The sequence below is a fragment of the Tamandua tetradactyla genome, chromosome 9 (genome assembly GCF_023851605.1).
Source record: "Tamandua tetradactyla isolate mTamTet1 chromosome 9, mTamTet1.pri, whole genome shotgun sequence".
In the NCBI taxonomy this organism is placed as follows: domain Eukaryota; kingdom Metazoa; phylum Chordata; class Mammalia; order Pilosa; family Myrmecophagidae; genus Tamandua; species Tamandua tetradactyla.
Genome location: NC_135335.1, coordinates 26691943 through 26708454, shown reverse-complemented (window position 1 = coordinate 26708454; position 16512 = coordinate 26691943). Strand labels below are relative to the sequence as shown.

Sequence of the window (16512 nt, the reverse complement as noted above, 5' to 3'; positions counted from 1 at the left end):
CTTCCCTACCTACTAATTGGTTCAATCTCACACTTAATAATCTTCAAAATGTGAGGTTTAAGGAATCTTGTTGCCTGATCTCTTTTCTCTTTCTGACTCTCCTTTGTTCTATTTTCACAGGCCCTAGTTTGAAAGCTGGATCTTTCTTTCCCTTCTAGTGTCAGGAATATCCCTTACATTTTCTTTCTCCCTAAAATGGTATTCAGTTGCTCCAGTTCTCTGAATGGAATGACTACAGCTTCTGGGAAATCTGGAGGTTGAGATAAAGATTAACATATAGGCTTTTTTTTTTCAAAATTTTACTTGAATTGTACACATTTTGAGAAATACTACAGTAAGTAGTACAAGAGGGAAGACAGTGCTGCCTCTATCTAGTTGAAGAATGATTATTGTTTGCTTTATTCTGCTTTCTAGAATGAGTAATCAATCTTTCATTGCTAAAGTAATGTTCTATTACTTGGAACTATTACAAAAGTTACCATGGTGACTTCACCCCAGATTAATTGAACTGTTTTCTGAAAAACAATTTCCCTTAAATGCAGAGAAGGTTAGGGCTTGCAGTTTAATCTAACTACTCTTCTCTATTATTTGTGACTTTAAAATGAAGAAGATATCAGAAATATTTGGCCATCAATAACAAGCAAATCTACTTCAATGATCATAATCCACATTAAATGAGAAAAAAACAATTTTGAAAATTGTGGTAAAGTGGGTACATAGTACTGTTAAAATTGATTGATATAAAATTATATATGTTTATACTTTGTATTATTCTTTAGAAATCTCAGAAAGGGTGTAACAAACACAATTCACAGTTCGCTAAAGAGATAAGGTCTTCCTTGTATATTCTATGTGATCAGCTGTATATGTTAGGGTCCATTATTTGAGTGGAATGCTGGACCTTATCATAGCAATGATGAGGACTGCATTTTTTACTTGATTTTGTTATTATTTCATCAAAAAAGATTCATATTTTTAATGTACTGATAGGGTAACTGAGCTTTTTATTTATTATTTATGGGCTTTTTATTGAGCTGCCAACAATATATTTTAAATCTCCTTAGTAGAATTTTTTCCTATTGATCTATATATTTTTTGTCTGCATGGGCAGGCACCAGGAATTGAATCTGAGTCTCCAGCATGGCAAGTGAGAATTCTGCTACTGAGCCACTGTTACACCACCCTCCTTAGTAGATCTTTACATTTTTAGATGATTTGATGACATAGCAAGTTATCCAACAAGAGCTCATTTAGCTTGGTGTGAAAGCCTGTTATCAACATGCCTGAGTGTGAGTATGTGTTTGTGCAAGTTCTCTATATAAAGTAAAGGATAAATTTATTTTTAATAATGTTTTTCTTAAACCACCAAATACCTGTTCAAATGAAGTATCCCTACGAGGATCTAGGTTTAATCTGAAAAAATGTACAATAAATACATTATTTTCCCCTAGGCTTATACTCTTTTTTGGATACTCTGTAGTGTAAATAGAGTATTTACTTTTCCCCAAATTAATGATTTGACTACCTTCTATGTCTAGGTAGAAGAGAATTTTCCATTTTTTGATTTTGTGAATTCTAATTTTATTGTATTGTGATCAGAAATGTTCTTTGCAACATTACTATTTATAAAATAATAAAATACTAGAATGTTCAAGAAGTGCCACAATACCTGGCAATTGACTGGCCAATGTAGTCAATATCCCATTTTATACATTACCCCATATGATGTACATTACCCCATTTTCCTTACTTAATAAATTCAGAAACTGAACACTAGACTACTGTTTTAAGCTTATATAATGCATTAAGATTTGATTTGCCGAGGAGAATACGTGATGTCGGATTTCCTTCCTTTGATCTCTTCTCCCTTGTTTTGGAGAGTTAGCACTAATGAAGCTATGATTAGAAACTTATCTGAAACCTTAAGTGCACTTGCTGATAAAACCACTAAATCCATAGCTGCCCAACAAAAATCTCTTGACTCTCTTACCTAAGTAGTGTGGGAAACATGATGGCCTTAAACTATTTATTGGCTGAACAGGGAGGGAGTCTGTGGTGTGGTTGACATCACTTATTGTACCGGGACAAAGACCTCTGCTATTGGAAGCTCAATTGCACAAAATTCCTGAACAGACCGCCCGGCCATAGAAGGTCCCTGTCTCTAAGTCCTTCAGTCTGTTTAGCAGTAATTGGCTTGGAAATTTAGGACCTTAGTTGAGGAGTCTCCTGTAATATCTTGGTCTTTTCCACCTTGCTGTCACTGTAGGAGTCTTCCTGGTACCCTGAATTATCTCAGGGCTCTAAATACTTTTCCACAGCCACTAACTCATCAGATGGTGACAACGTGACTCAAGCAAGAGAGACAAGAAAGAAGGCAAAGGATAGATACCACTTAATGAACCTGAATTTCTCACCTGTGACATCTGCAGTGAGACAGAATATGAATAAACCAGTGGTGTCAGAGAGTGGAACCAAAGTCAAGTTTTGGTCAATCTCTCAGAACTGGGAGGATAACCTAGAGAGGGTAAATTTGCAAATTCAGGAGGCCAATTTGGCTTAGCGTAACTAGTCTTGGCTAATACCCAACCTGCAAACCCAAGACAAAAAATCTGCACATAAGAGAGAAGCTGCCTAGCCCCCTTCGGGGAATGGTGAGAGCGGGGAAAAATTCAACTTCCCCAAGTCGAACTCTTGATAGTCTCACAAGCAGTGTGGACAACCAAAGCTATAGGATGAGCCCCTAGTCTTGGGGTTTGTTCATATGAAACTTAACCCCACAAAGGATAGGTCAAGTCTACTTAAAATCTAGGCCTAAGAGTCACCCCCAAGAGAGCCTCTACTGTTGCTCAGATGTGGCCTCTCCCTCCAGCCAACATGACAAGCAGTCTCACCACCCTCCCCCTTGCTGCATGGGACATGACTCCCACGGGTGTGGACCTTCCTGGCAATGTGGGACAGAGATCCTGGAATGAGCTGAGACTCAGCATCAAGGGACTGAGAAAAATCCTAGAATGAGCTGAGAATTAACATCAAGGGATTGAGAGAAGCTTCTAGACCAAAAGGGGGAAGAGTGAAATGATACTAAGTGTCAATGACTGAGAGATTCCAAACAGAGTTGAGAGGTTATCCTGGAGGTTATTCTTACACATTAAGTAGATATCACCTTGTTGTTCAAGATATAGTAGAGAGGCTGGAGGGAACTGCCTGAAAATGTAGAGCTGTGTTCCAGTAGCCATGTTTCTTGATGATGACTGAACAATGATATAGCTTTCACAATGTAACTCAGTGAATGTGAAAACTTTGTGTCTGATGCTCCTTTTATCTACCATATCAACAAAAGAGTAGAACATATGGAATAAAAATAAATAATAGGGGAACAAATGTTAAAATAAATTTAGTTTGAAATGCTAGTGATAAATGAAAGTGAAGGGTAAGGGGTATGGTATATATAATCTTTTTTTCTCTCTGTTATCGTTTTGTTTTTATTTCTGTTGTCTTGTCTTTTTATTTCTTTTTCTAAATTGATGCAAATGTTCTAAGAAATGATGAATATGCAACTATGTGATGCTATTAAGAATTACTGATTGTATATGTAGAATGGAATGATATCTTAATGTTTTGTTTGTTGTTAATTTTTTTAATTAATAAAAAAACTTTAAAATAATAATAAAAAAAGAGAAGCTACCTTTCTGGTAAACATCTGCTATACATTTTCCATAAAAGGCCTGCTATAATATGTAAGGGGAACTTAATGCCAACCTATGGGAAATAGACACCTTAAGAAGGGTGTTTCTTAGATATCCAACCAGAACATTTCCTCACTTGTTTCTGCATTTGTCCTATATAAGCTTATCCACTCAACTCCTTTCTTGTTAGTTACCATCCCTGGTTTGGCACTTCCCTATTCATGAAAATGTTTTCAAATAAGCCTTTTAACAAAAAAAAATTAAAACATATTGAAATTAGTTAAATTTCATTATTTTAATATTCTATGTTATATTGATGAGTTCTTCAAATTTTTAATTTTGAAACTATGAATGAAATTGTAATATGTTTCTACACTACTCTCTGTGTAATGGAGACCATTTTTACAAGTTTCTGTACTGTGAATAAGGAAAAGTTTTATAATATAGGATAGAATGAATTTAAAACATAAAGTCACAATATTTTAAGGTGGAAACTATGTCGTATGTGTGGATTCAATTTCAGCATCTGGAGAACTGTAACTATCCTTATGCTATTACACCACACATCATTTTCCATATGGAAGTCAGTCATGACAGTTAACTCTTAAAAACCATGTATTACTACTTGAGAATGTAGTTTTTTAAAAACATACCTCATACTCTCCTTAATATTAAGTATACTGGAGCTTAGAAAGAAAAGGAAATTAAGCATAGGGAGGATTTAGAATCTCAAAAGAATGAATAGATGTACTTTCATAGATAAATGGGAAATAATTCAAGATCAACAAAATCCACACAGAGATTAGAATTCTTAGTCCTTATACAGAAAAAAAAAACAGAATAAATGATGAATATCAAAAATGAAATTGATAGGATGTAAGAAATTTTATCCTTCCTTTTTAACAAAATCCATTGTGGAAGTCTTTGATATGTCACTTTGTACTTTTTTGTGAGTACAAAAAAAACGACGTTCCAGTTTCTAAAAAAGCATACAATCTACTACAGAGGTAAGGTCAAACTACATGACATTTTATTTAACAATAATAAGACTATCAAAACTCCATTATTTCCATAAGATTTGACTTCAAATGAGCTTTACGAAAAATTAAAAATGAATAAAAAATAAGTTGAGTATCCGTTTTGTTCCCTGTCCCTAACCAACCCGAGAGACAATGTGGGTGAACATAAAGAAATGTAGCAAAGGCTTTGACCACTGAGTTGATGCCATCTTCTCCCTGGGGACATTCCCTGTCAGAAGGGAGCCAGGCCAGGGAATAAGCCTAGAGAGGATGCAACTTTCACAAATCCTTGTTTTGCCAAGGCATGATGGGTCCAGCCTCATCTGTTTGACTAAACTGCTACACAGGCCTTTGCACCCATTTCCTCAGAGTACACGGAAAGGAAACATTCTCACTGATTTGAACATCAACCATGTGCTTTATCTCAAGGCATATATTCTTGTGAAGGAACTTTTCCATCTCTATGACAGTGATTATTGGACCTTGGGAGACGTCTCTGGTGAACTTTCCTACTGTTGATCCTACCTCTCATCAGAACCCCAAGTACCAAGTATTCTTGGGGTTTTCTCCTTTCCCTGAGGTTCTCACCAATTTAATAATCTGCCCTACAGGACTTTCCACTTCAAAAATGTCTCCTTGTCCTTTTCTCAACTCTAGTGGTAGCATTATACTGATGTTCAATGTTTAATTTGTATGAGGATGTTTGCTTTTCTGCACACAGTGTATCTGCCTTCTTCTCATGGCTGGGGAAAGCAATGGGTATTGTTAAAGTAGTTTTCTGAACCTAAGGGGGTTGGCTGTAGGGCATGTATGAAGAAAGAGGGGTACTGTGGCTGCTTAGAGAACGTGGAGCTCCTCTGTAGGATCTGGTTTGGTTCACTTCCTCCCTTTTAGGGATTGAAAAATAATCTCTTTGCATGAGGATGTTCTTATACTAAGGCTTCCTTCCTGACTGCTTCCAGGTGTTCTCTTTGTCATTTTCCTCTTCTCCCTCTTCTTCTTTCCTTCTATTTTACTCTTCTTTTTTAGCAAAGCCAAGGCAAGATGGAAAGCCTGGCAGCTAAAGCCTTCAGTGACCCCATGTTGCACATGCTCCTGCAGCACCTCCAGGCTGGGGAAGACCCGACAGCAGCCCATGCACCGGAAGCCACTGTCCAGGGCCACTAGCCAGTCGGGTGTTTTGGCCCTGGGACTCTCCTCCAGGGCAGGAATCTCTGCTTCATCAGCCTCTTCACTTTCCTCTTGGGCTTCTATCTCCAAGTTGGACTCACTCTCAGTTAAGAGTTCTCTGGTAGGTACATAAGATTGGGTGACTCCTGTGTGAATTTCTTCAGGACAGGTTATTTCTTCCATTTTTGTCTTTTTTAGGGGAGGCCCCACTCCTTTCTCTGAATTATCCCATGAGACAGCTACACCCCTTTTCATTTGGACACGCATGTAGTAAATGTTCATGAGTTTTTCCTCTTTTGTTACATGGATGGATGGCATGCAGGTCTTACAGGTGGGATGAAAAGGAACAGTGACATATGGCAAGGGGGAGGAAGTGTCCTCTTGCTCTGAGTCCTGGGGTTGAGGCATCTCAGAAGATCCGAGAGAGAGGCCATGTTGTAATTGATAGATTTCTGGGAAATAAAATTTCAAACATAAGACAAATTGATTAACTGTGAGAAGTGTGTAGGAAAAAAGATGGCCTTGAGACTATGTCTGTGAGTACATGGATCACAAGTACACATATGTGTGGTATTTTAGAATTCTGTGGGTAGCATGTGTTATTTGAGGTATGTGTATGTGGTATAAATATATAGAGAATGAGTATGTGGTCTGCCTCATGAAATTGTGTGGGTGCTCTAGTCTGAGCCAAAAACACAATGGTTATTGAGTGTGTGCATGTGTGATATCTGGTGTGACAGTACCTGTGAGTGAGTGCGGCAGAGGTGTATGCTGTTATATCATGACACTGTAAGATTTAGAGCATTAGAGGACGAGTATATGAGCTCTCAGAATGCTCAGCTCTATGAAGAACAGAAGGCATTGTGGATGAATTAGCATGTGGATGAGAAATCCTGCGTATGAAATTGCATTGCTTTCAGAGTATGTGAGTTTTTAGGGTATGTTCTTGTCTGAGGGAGTTGAAACAAGTCATCTGTGATGTGAGGTGTTTGTGGGAGGAGGATGTAAAAGAGTGAGTCTGAGGAAGAATTGAGGGAATCAGGGCATAAGGGTACACCTGTATGATGCCACTAAGGAATAGGAAGGGTGGATGGAGAGTGCAGCGATGAGTATTTGAGAGAATGAGTGAAAAAGAGAATTAAGGCTATCCCTGGTGGCATGGAGTCTAGACGTGCGAGTGTGTATGGGGGTATGAGTGTGTGCTGATGTGAGGTTCTGATAACATTCCCACGCATTTATCGGCACTCTCCACCGGCTTACCCACAGTCTTGCCAGTGTTCACATGTTGGAATTTTGTGCCAAAGAGCTCAGTTCTATTCTTGACAATGCAGTCCCTATTTTTCCCTCCACAGAGGCCTCAGTTTTAGTTCCTCTGCCCTGAAACTGTTTCCCATTTTGAGGGGAAAGTGAATGAGGTAGGGGTTGGTCTGAGCAGCTCAACTGGATTCTTACTCAACCTGAGATCACCACCCCCACCCGCCCCTCTCCACATCGCCTTACCGTCTTCCTCATCAGGTGTGATCTTGGAGGCAGAGGATGAATATTCGGAGTCAGAGTAATTTTCTCTTGCTGTCTGAGTCCACGCTGAGACCATTACTGGCCCAGGCTGTGAAGCATCCTCTTGAAACTTCGAGGATTCTGAGGAATTGAATAAAAACACTAAGGTATGTGATATTTGCTGGGTTCTGTGTCCGTTCAGGAAAGAAATGCATGCTGAATAGATACCCTGGGCCAAACATTGCTTCCACCCATGGGACTTGCTGTTAAGAGAAAGTAACCTTTCTCAATTAAAAATTCCAAAATGTAAGTAAACAATAACAGTTATTATGACTGTGCATGTGGAGGTCTTATGAGTAAGACCGGGTATATTATGTTTATTTTGGAGGATGTATACAAAGTATTGAAGACAGAATACCATTTCTAAAATACACTTTTAAATCACTAAAGGTTGGATATTATTTTCAGCGTAATTTTCCTCATAAGTAATTATGTAAATAGACAATATGCAATGCAGGTTTTATGAAGAATTTTGCATGCATACACAGAGCTACACATATGCACATATGTAGATGTAGATAGAGATGGGGTAGATGAGATAGAGAGATAGAGGTAATGATCTTTTTGAGGGGGAGGATTTCCTCAGTAACGGGGCATAGTGTTGGAAGTGTTCAAATTAAAAATTCCGACTTGCCACAAATACCATGACTGGGAATGAGTTTCCATATTTATCTTGGATTTTAAAGTAGGATCCTCCTCCAAAGGAGACAGAAAATCTTGCATATATTGGTCAGAGACCCTGGACCAGTCCTTGAGAGATAGGGTAATTTTGCGAGTTGCTAAGCAAATGAGCTCACTTTCATCTGAAGGTTGTCATTCTATCCTACCTTCCCTCCTGCTCCATCTTCAGGCCCGCCTGTCCCCCACCCCCTTACCGGTATGTATGGAATTGTCTTCAGAAGATGCACAGGAGTGGTATTCTGAATTGGGGTCCTTCTCTGCCATCTGCCTATTGTCTTGGAACAACCCTGAGGGTCCAGGCTCCGGACTTTCTTTAGTCAGGTCTGAGAATTCTTGGAAAGAGAAGGAAAACCACACAAATGTTATTTCCTGCATTCAGTAAACAGTCAATTTCTATCATGTACAACAATACCTATGGGCTTTGTCTTCGTTACGATTGGAGCCTAGCTCCTATTCAGCATTTCAAAGTCTAAGTATACAAATACATGCATTGGAATGATATATTTTGTGGGGCTGGATTACAGATCAGCGGACAGTGTTGTTTTGTGCAGTGTATAAGAGGCTCAACATTCTTCCTGGCATAGAATTAGGTGCATGTATACTTTGTTATCACTATTTCTGTTTCCCTGAAGAATAAATTTGATGTATGTCCATAAGTAAAATGCTTTGGTTGTAAGTTGTCAATTCTTTCATGGAAATCCAAATGCTTTTTGGGGAAGTTAGAAATTGCAGGAAAAAAAATCCACTGACTTTCCATTTCTTGTTCCCAGTTGCCTCCTCCCTCATGCTAAAGCATCTGAACTCAGGGTTCTGCTGGATCTGGGAGTTGTAAGAACTGCTCATTCTGAGCATAGGTAAGAGCCTCCGACAAGATCTCTGAGGTTGGCTCCAGTTTGCACCTCCCAATATTGGCCACATCTTGCCTCCCAGGTGCCCCCCTCCACTCCCTCTGGTACAGCTTCACTTGGCCACATCAGTGACACCATCTTTCTCAGCATCCCTTGACCACATAGAGCCTGACTCAGTTTCCCACCTCTAACTATTATAGTGATAACCTCTCTTAGGACCTTCCCCATTTATCAGTACATTTGAGCTTGTTGTTTTGCCCCAGGACAATTTATTTTTTGAATGCATGCTGCACTCCCATGGATCTCAATATATCATGAAAATCTCCAGTTCGTTGTTCTTATTTCCCTTTCCCAGGGAACTGAATTCATAGGCTTCAGTAAGTGACTAGGTAAATTCAGGTTCCTCATGAAAAAAAATCTCATAAGCACATTAAGCCCTTTCCTCTGTTTGAAAAGTTCCAACTCTATGTCAAAACTTTTACTTCTCAAAACACATTCAATCTGCATCTGGGTCATTGTAGAGTGTCACTGTAGAATGGGGATGAAGAATTCAGACTTGCCACAAATTCCTTCTCTGGTAATGAGTTTCCATATTTATCTTGGATTTTAAATTAGGAGCATCCCCCAAAGGAGACAGAAAATCTTGCATAGATTGGTCACAGATCCTGGACGAGTCCTTGAGAGATGGGGCGATTTTGCCAGTTGCTAAGCACATGGACTCAGTTTCTTCTCAAGGATGTCATTCTATCTTACCTTCCCTCCTGCTCCATCTTCAGTCCCGCCTGTTCCCACCCCCTTACCGGTATGGATAGAATTGTCTTCAGAAGATGCACAGGAGTGGTATTCTGAATTTGAGTCCTTCTCTGCCATCTGCCTGTTGTCTTGGAACAACCCTGAGGGTCCAGGCTCCGGACTTTCTTTAGTCAGGTCTGAGAATTCTTGGAAAGAGAAGTAAATACACAAATGTTATTTTTTTGTATTCAGTAAACAGTCAAACTCTATCATGTACAACAATGCCTATGGCCTTTGTCTTCATGATGATTAGAGCCTAGCTCCTATTCAGCTTTCCAAAATCTAAGTATACAAAAACATGTATTGGAATGATGCATATTGTGGGGCTGGATTACAGATCAGCGGACTGTGTTGTTTTGTGCAGTGTATAAGAGGCTCAACAATCTGCCTGGCATAGAATTAGGTGCATGTATTCTTTGTTATCACTATTTCTGTTTACCTGAAGAATAAATTTGATGTATGCCCACAAATAAAATTCTCCTGTTTGTCAGTTGTCAACTCTTTCATGGAAATCGAAATGCTTCTTGGGGAAGTTAGAATTTGCAGGAAAAAAAATCCACTGACTTTCCATTTCTTGTTCCCAGTTGCCTCCTCCCTCATGCTAAAGCATCTGAACTCAGGGTTCTGCTGGATCTGGGAGTTGTAAGAACTGCTCATTCTGAGCTTGGGTAACAGACTCCGACAAGATCTCTGAGGTTGGCTCCAGTTTGCACCTCCCAATATTGGCCACATCTTGCCTCCCAGGTGCCCCCCTCCACTCCCTCTGGTACAGCTTCACTTGGCCACATCAGTGACACCATCTTTCTCAGCATCCCTTGACCACATAGAGCCTGACTCAGTTTCTCACCTCTAACTATTATAGTGATAACCTCTCTTAGGACCTTCTCCATTTATCAGTACATTTTAGCTTGTTGTTTTGCCCCAGAACAATCTATATTTTGAATGCCTGCTGCACTCCCATGGATTTCAATATATCATGAAAATCTCCAGTTGCTTGTTCTTATTTCCCTTTCCCAGGGAACTGAATTCATAGGCTTCAGTAAGTGACTAGGTAAATTCAGGTTCCTCATGAAAAAAATCACATAAGCACATTAAGCCCCTTCCTCTGTTTGAAAAGTTCCAACTCTATGTCAAAACTTTTACTTCTCAAAACACATTCAATCTGCATCTGGGTCATTGTAGAGTGTCACTGTAGAATGGGGATGAAGAATTCAGACTTGCCACAAATTCCTTCTCTGGTAATGAGTTTCCATATTTATCTTGGATTTTAAATTAGGAGCATCCCCCAAAGGAGACAGAAAATCTTGCATAGATTGGTCACAGATCCTGGACTAGTCCTTGAGAGATGGGGCGATTTTGCCAGTTGCTAAGCACATGGACTCAGTTTCTTCTCAAGGATGTCATTCTATCTTACCTTCCCTCCTACTCCATCTTCAGTCCCGCCTGTTCCCACCCCCTTACCGGTATGGATAGAATTGTCTTCAGAAGATACACAGGAGTGGTATTCTGAATTTGAGTCCTTCTCTGCCATCTGCCTGTTGTCTTGGAACAACCCTGAGGGTCCAGGCTCCGGACTTTCTTTAGTCAGGTCTGAGAATTCTTGGAAAGAGAAGGAAAACCACACAAATGTTTTTTCTTCTATTCAGTAAACAGTCAAATTCTATCATGTACAACAATGCCTATGGCCTTTGTCTTCATGACGATTAGAGCCTAGCTCCTATTCAGCGTTTCAAAATCTAAGTATACAAATGCATGCATTGGAATGATATATTTTGTGGGACTGGATTACAGATCAACGGACTGTGTTGTTTTGTGCAGTGTATAAGAGGCTCAACATTCTTCCTGGCATAGAATTAGGTGCATGTATTCTTTGTTATCACTATTTCTGTTTCCCTGAAGAATAAATTTGATGTATGCCCATGAGTAAAATGCTTCTGTTTGTCAGTTGTCAACTCTTTCATGGAAATCCAAATGCTTTTTGGGGAAGTTAGAAATTGCAGGAAAAAAAATCCACTGACTTTCCATTTCTTGTTCCCAGTTGCCTCCTCCCTCATGCTAAAGCATCTGAACTCAGGGTTCTGCTGGATCTGGGAGTTGTAAGAACTGCTCATTCTGAGCATAGGTAAGAGCCTCCGACAAGATCTCTGAGGTTGGCTCCAGTTTGCACCTCCCAATATTGGCCACATCTTGCCTCCCAGGTGCCCCCCTCCACTCCCTCTGGTACAGCTTCACTTGGCCACATCAGTGACACCATCTTTCTCAGCATCCCTTGACCACATAGAGCCTGACTCAGTTTCCCACCTCTAACTATTATAGTGATAACCTCTCTTAGGACCTTCCCCATTTATCAGTACATTTGAGCTTGTTGTTTTGCCCCAGGACAATTTATTTTTTGAATGCATGCTGCACTCCCATGGATCTCAATATATCATGAAAATCTCCAGTTCGTTGTTCTTATTTCCCTTTCCCAGGGAACTGAATTCATAGGCTTCAGTAAGTGACTAGGTAAATTCAGGTTCCTCATGAAAAAAATCACATAAGCACATTAAGCCCTTTCCTCTGTTTGAAAAGTTCCAACTCTATGTCAAAACTTTTACTTCTCAAAACACATTCAATCTGCATCTGGGTCATTGTAGAGTGTCACTGTAGAATGGGGATGAAGAATTCAGACTTGCCACAAATTCCTTCTCTGGTAATGAGTTTCCATATTTATCTTGGATTTTAAATTAGGAGCCTCCCCCAAAGGAGACAGAAAATCTTGCATAGATTGGTCACAGATCCTGGACTAGTCCTTGAGCGATGGGGCGATTTTGCCAGTTGCTAAGCACATGGACTCAGTTTCATCTCAAGGATGTCATTCTATCTTACCTTCCCTCCTGCTCCATCTTCAGTCCCGCCTGTCCCCTACCCCCTTACCGGTATGGATGGGATTGTCTTCAGAAGATACACAGGAGTGGTATTCTGAATTTGAGTCCTTCTCTGCCATCTGCCTGTTGTCTTGGAACAACCCTGAGGGTCCAGGCTCCGGACTTTCTTTAGTCAGGTCTGAGAATTCTTGGAAAGAGAAGTAAATACACAAATGTTATTTTTTTGTATTCAGTAAACAGTCAAACTCTATCATGTACAACAATGCCTATGGCCTTTGTCTTCATGATGATTAGAGCCTAGCTCCTATTCAGCTTTCCAAAATCTAAGTATACAAAAACATGTATTGGAATGATGCATATTGTGGGGCTGGATTACAGATCAGTGGACTGTGTTGTTTTGTGCAGTGTATAAGAGGCTCAACAATCTGCCTGGCATAGAATTAGGTGCATGTATTCTTTGTTATCACTATTTCTGTTTACCTGAAGAATAAATTTGATGTATGCCCACAAATAAAATTCTCCTGTTTGTCAGTTGTCAACTCTTTCATGGAAATCGAAATGCTTTTTGGGGAAGTTAGAATTTGCAGGAAAAAAATCCACTGACTTTCCATTTCTTGTTCCCAGTTGCCTCCTCCCTCATGCTAAAGCATCTGAACTCAGGGTTCTGCTGGATCTGGGAGTTGTAAGAACTGCTCATTCTGAGCTTGGGTAACAGACTCCGACAAGATCTCTGAGATTGGCTCCAGTTTGCACCTCCCAATATTGGCCACATCTTGCCTCCCAGGTGCCCCCCTCCACTCCCTCTGGTACAGCTTCACTTGGCCACATCAGTGACACCATCTTTCTCAGCATCCCTTGACCACATAGAGCCTGACTCAGTTTCCCACCTCTAACTATTATAGTGATAACCTCTCTTAGGACCTTCCCCATTTATCAGTACATTTTGCCCCAGCACAATCTATATTTTGAATGCCTGCTGCACTCCCATGGATTTCAATATATCATGAAAATCTCCAGTTAGCTGTTCTTATTTCCCTTTCCCAGGGAACTGAATTCATAGGCTTCAGTAAGTGACTAGGTAAATTCAGGTTCCTCATGAAAAAAATCACATAAGCACATTAAGCCCCTTCCTCTGTTTGAAAAGTTCCAACTCTATGTCAAAACTTTTACTTCTCAAAACACATTCAATCTGCATCTGGGTCATTGTAGAGTGTCACTGTAGAATGGGGGTGAAGACAATTTTCATGTTTGTGGTATTTGTTTTTACAGGAGAATATATCATGTTTAGTGAATAAAATCTGATGTGTGCATCATTTATGTCTGTCATGTTTCCTCAACACCTTTTTATAGGGAATATAGGGTTGAGATAGTCATTATATATGAAGGTTGTGTGAGTGTGATATGCTTGGGTGAATTTACATAATTTGTTGGAATAAACTTCATGTCTAAAACTTCTTGGTTGTTTTTCAAATGTTTCCTTTTTTATTTGATAGTATTTTAATTGTGTATCTTTTATATCTTTCATAGTTTTAGATATATTGATCTACCTTCCCTATAAAGTTGTTCAATTACATTATCTCCTTGGGAGTAAAAACTTGCTGTTTGTTATGTTTGCAGAATCGGCCTTACAGTTATGTTTTGCAATTTTTTATTGTGAGCTCATATTCAGCAAATATCATATATAGAACACTCTTCACATAGTTGAATATCCACGTAGAGCATTTGCATATTTTCTACTGCTGGATATTACTAATCTATTATTAGCTACAGTTCTACTTTGTGTTAATTTTTCATTTTTAGATTTAATTGAAATATATCAGTTGTGGAGACTGTACCCATGAATTGCCCCACCTCTAAAGGATGTTATTTTTCCTAAAATATATCCATGGAATTTTTCCCCAACACATGCACAAAAATTAAAAAGATAAAAGCATTTTTGATGGGTTACTGTTGTTAGTCCAGAGAAAGAAACCTAGGCACTGACTGAAAGGAAAGGAGAAGAAAATTAAGAATAAGACCAAAGTACATATTTCTCTCAGTGCCTGAGCAGAGAGGCAGAGCTGGACACATCTACTCAGATTCCCAAAACCTTATCTAACTAGACTTTAGTTCTTCTGTTTCCTTACCACCACAAGAGGGCATGGGTAAAGAGGAGACACAGGAGAAGTATTCTGATACAGAGGATGTAACTTTTTCCTCACAGGCTGAGTTAATAGTCTTCAAAGGGGAGTCAGATTGTGAAGTATCTTTGCATGAGTTTGTGATCCCTAGAAAATAGAATAGAAGTCATAGAGATACACAGGGTTTAATCATTCATTCATTCATTCATTCATCCATTTCACCATAAAATATTTGAAGTATATATCATGTTCTGAGTTCTGAGAGCAGACATTTTCCCTGACCTCATGAGAAATAAAGTCTGCATCATCTTAGAACCCCAATGTGCATGGACACATAAAATTTTGTATTATCATTGGGTGTTAGGATTTGGATTGGATTGCATTACTGTTATATTCCTGATTGAGTCAGAATTTGTGAAAAAATGGAGCTATTGCTTTCTTCTATTTTGTCAAATTTTTCTTCTGGAATACTACTTTCAGGGAGCCTAGATTGTCTCACACTCCAGTCCTTGGTTCCCAGGACATAATTTTATATTCAGAAGAAACACAATTCCTAAGGGAATCACAGAACTTTGTTTAGGGGTAGGAGATTCTAGCTGCAACAGCTGCTTCCATTTTAATTCCTTCTCACCATTCTTCTCCCAAAATTCCCTTCTGAAGAAAATATTTATTTTCCTCAACAGTATGTCTCTAGCTTGGGCAGAGAACTGGCTTATTTCAGTATTCTCTACTTTTATTTAGAGCCTGCCTCATAGCTTCTCATATCTACTCACATTCATTAAGATTTCTGGTATCCTTTGCCTTTCTCTACATTTTTCACTCTATAGTAACCTCACCATCCCACCTCCAAGAGATTTACAACCTCACATGAAACTACTGGTGTATTTACATTGTTGAAGAAATAAGACATTCTTTATATTGTTGAAGAAATAAAACAGTCCCTATTTCGAATGTCAATGCTCACTGCTCATTATTTAACTGTTCAAAATGATCAATTATCCTTTGACACTCAAGTGTGGGTCTCATAAGTGTATTATGCCAAAAGTGGAGCAAAATTTTGTGTGGTGAATACAGTGTACTGGATGTGTACAAGCTCATAACACTTTGGTTAAAACTGGGTTAGGATATAAATGATTATTGAGTTGATATTTGTGAGATAAATATGAGATGAGTTTGGTGTGAGTGCAGATGATATGGGCAATTTGTTTCCATGCTGTTTCTGCATATATTTACATGTGTATGTTGCCCATTTCATGATTATTGATTGGTGTGTATGTGTTTGATATGAAATTCTGTGCTTCAGCTACATAATGTAATTAGTATGAATATTTTTCAAGATTAGGTAAATTAGTGTATTTGTGAGATCTAAGGAAATAATGAAAAGACATGAGGCTATGAAAATCAGGGTGTAGAGAATACAGAACTGTGAGAAGAGCTAAAGAAGAAGAGAGTATAAGATTAAGTGGACAGTAGTATCTGATTGAATTAAGAAAATGAAAGGATGAAAAAAGTCTGATTTCTGAAGAATTAAGATAGAGTATGAATAACATTGCCTAGCTAAATCTTAGGCATTCATCAACAAAATGTGTCTAAACAGCATATGACATGTAATATGATGTTCAGGAAATTATGACTGGTAATATCCCAGGCTATTACTACTAACCCAAATGCCCAGCTAAGGAGAAACAGTAAAGAAATTAATATACATTCATGCAATGAAATATAAACAGAATGAGAATGAATAAACAACAATTACATATAACATGGATGAA

The 16512-nt window shown here is 38.9% G+C and overlaps 1 protein-coding gene across 4 annotated transcripts in view; it reads right to left on the bottom strand.

Moving 5' to 3' along the window:
- Positions 1-4694: 4694 nt before the first annotated feature.
- The window catches only part of LOC143646856 (uncharacterized), a 46059-nt gene continuing 34241 nt past the window's right edge, over positions 4695-16512 (bottom strand). For all 4 annotated transcript variants that reach the window (XM_077116263.1, XM_077116262.1, XM_077116265.1 and 1 more), the window contains 7 exons: positions 14747-14887; positions 12670-12807; positions 11215-11352; positions 9762-9899; positions 8308-8445; positions 7376-7513; positions 4695-6327 (listed from right to left, as the gene is read on the bottom strand). In XM_077116263.1, the coding sequence (XP_076972378.1) occupies positions 5582-6327; positions 7376-7513; positions 8308-8445; positions 9762-9899; positions 11215-11352; positions 12670-12807; positions 14747-14887 (1577 nt within the window). In that variant the 3' untranslated portion in view covers positions 4695-5581. The remainder of the gene's footprint in view (positions 6328-7375; positions 7514-8307; positions 8446-9761; positions 9900-11214; positions 11353-12669; positions 12808-14746; positions 14888-16512) is intronic.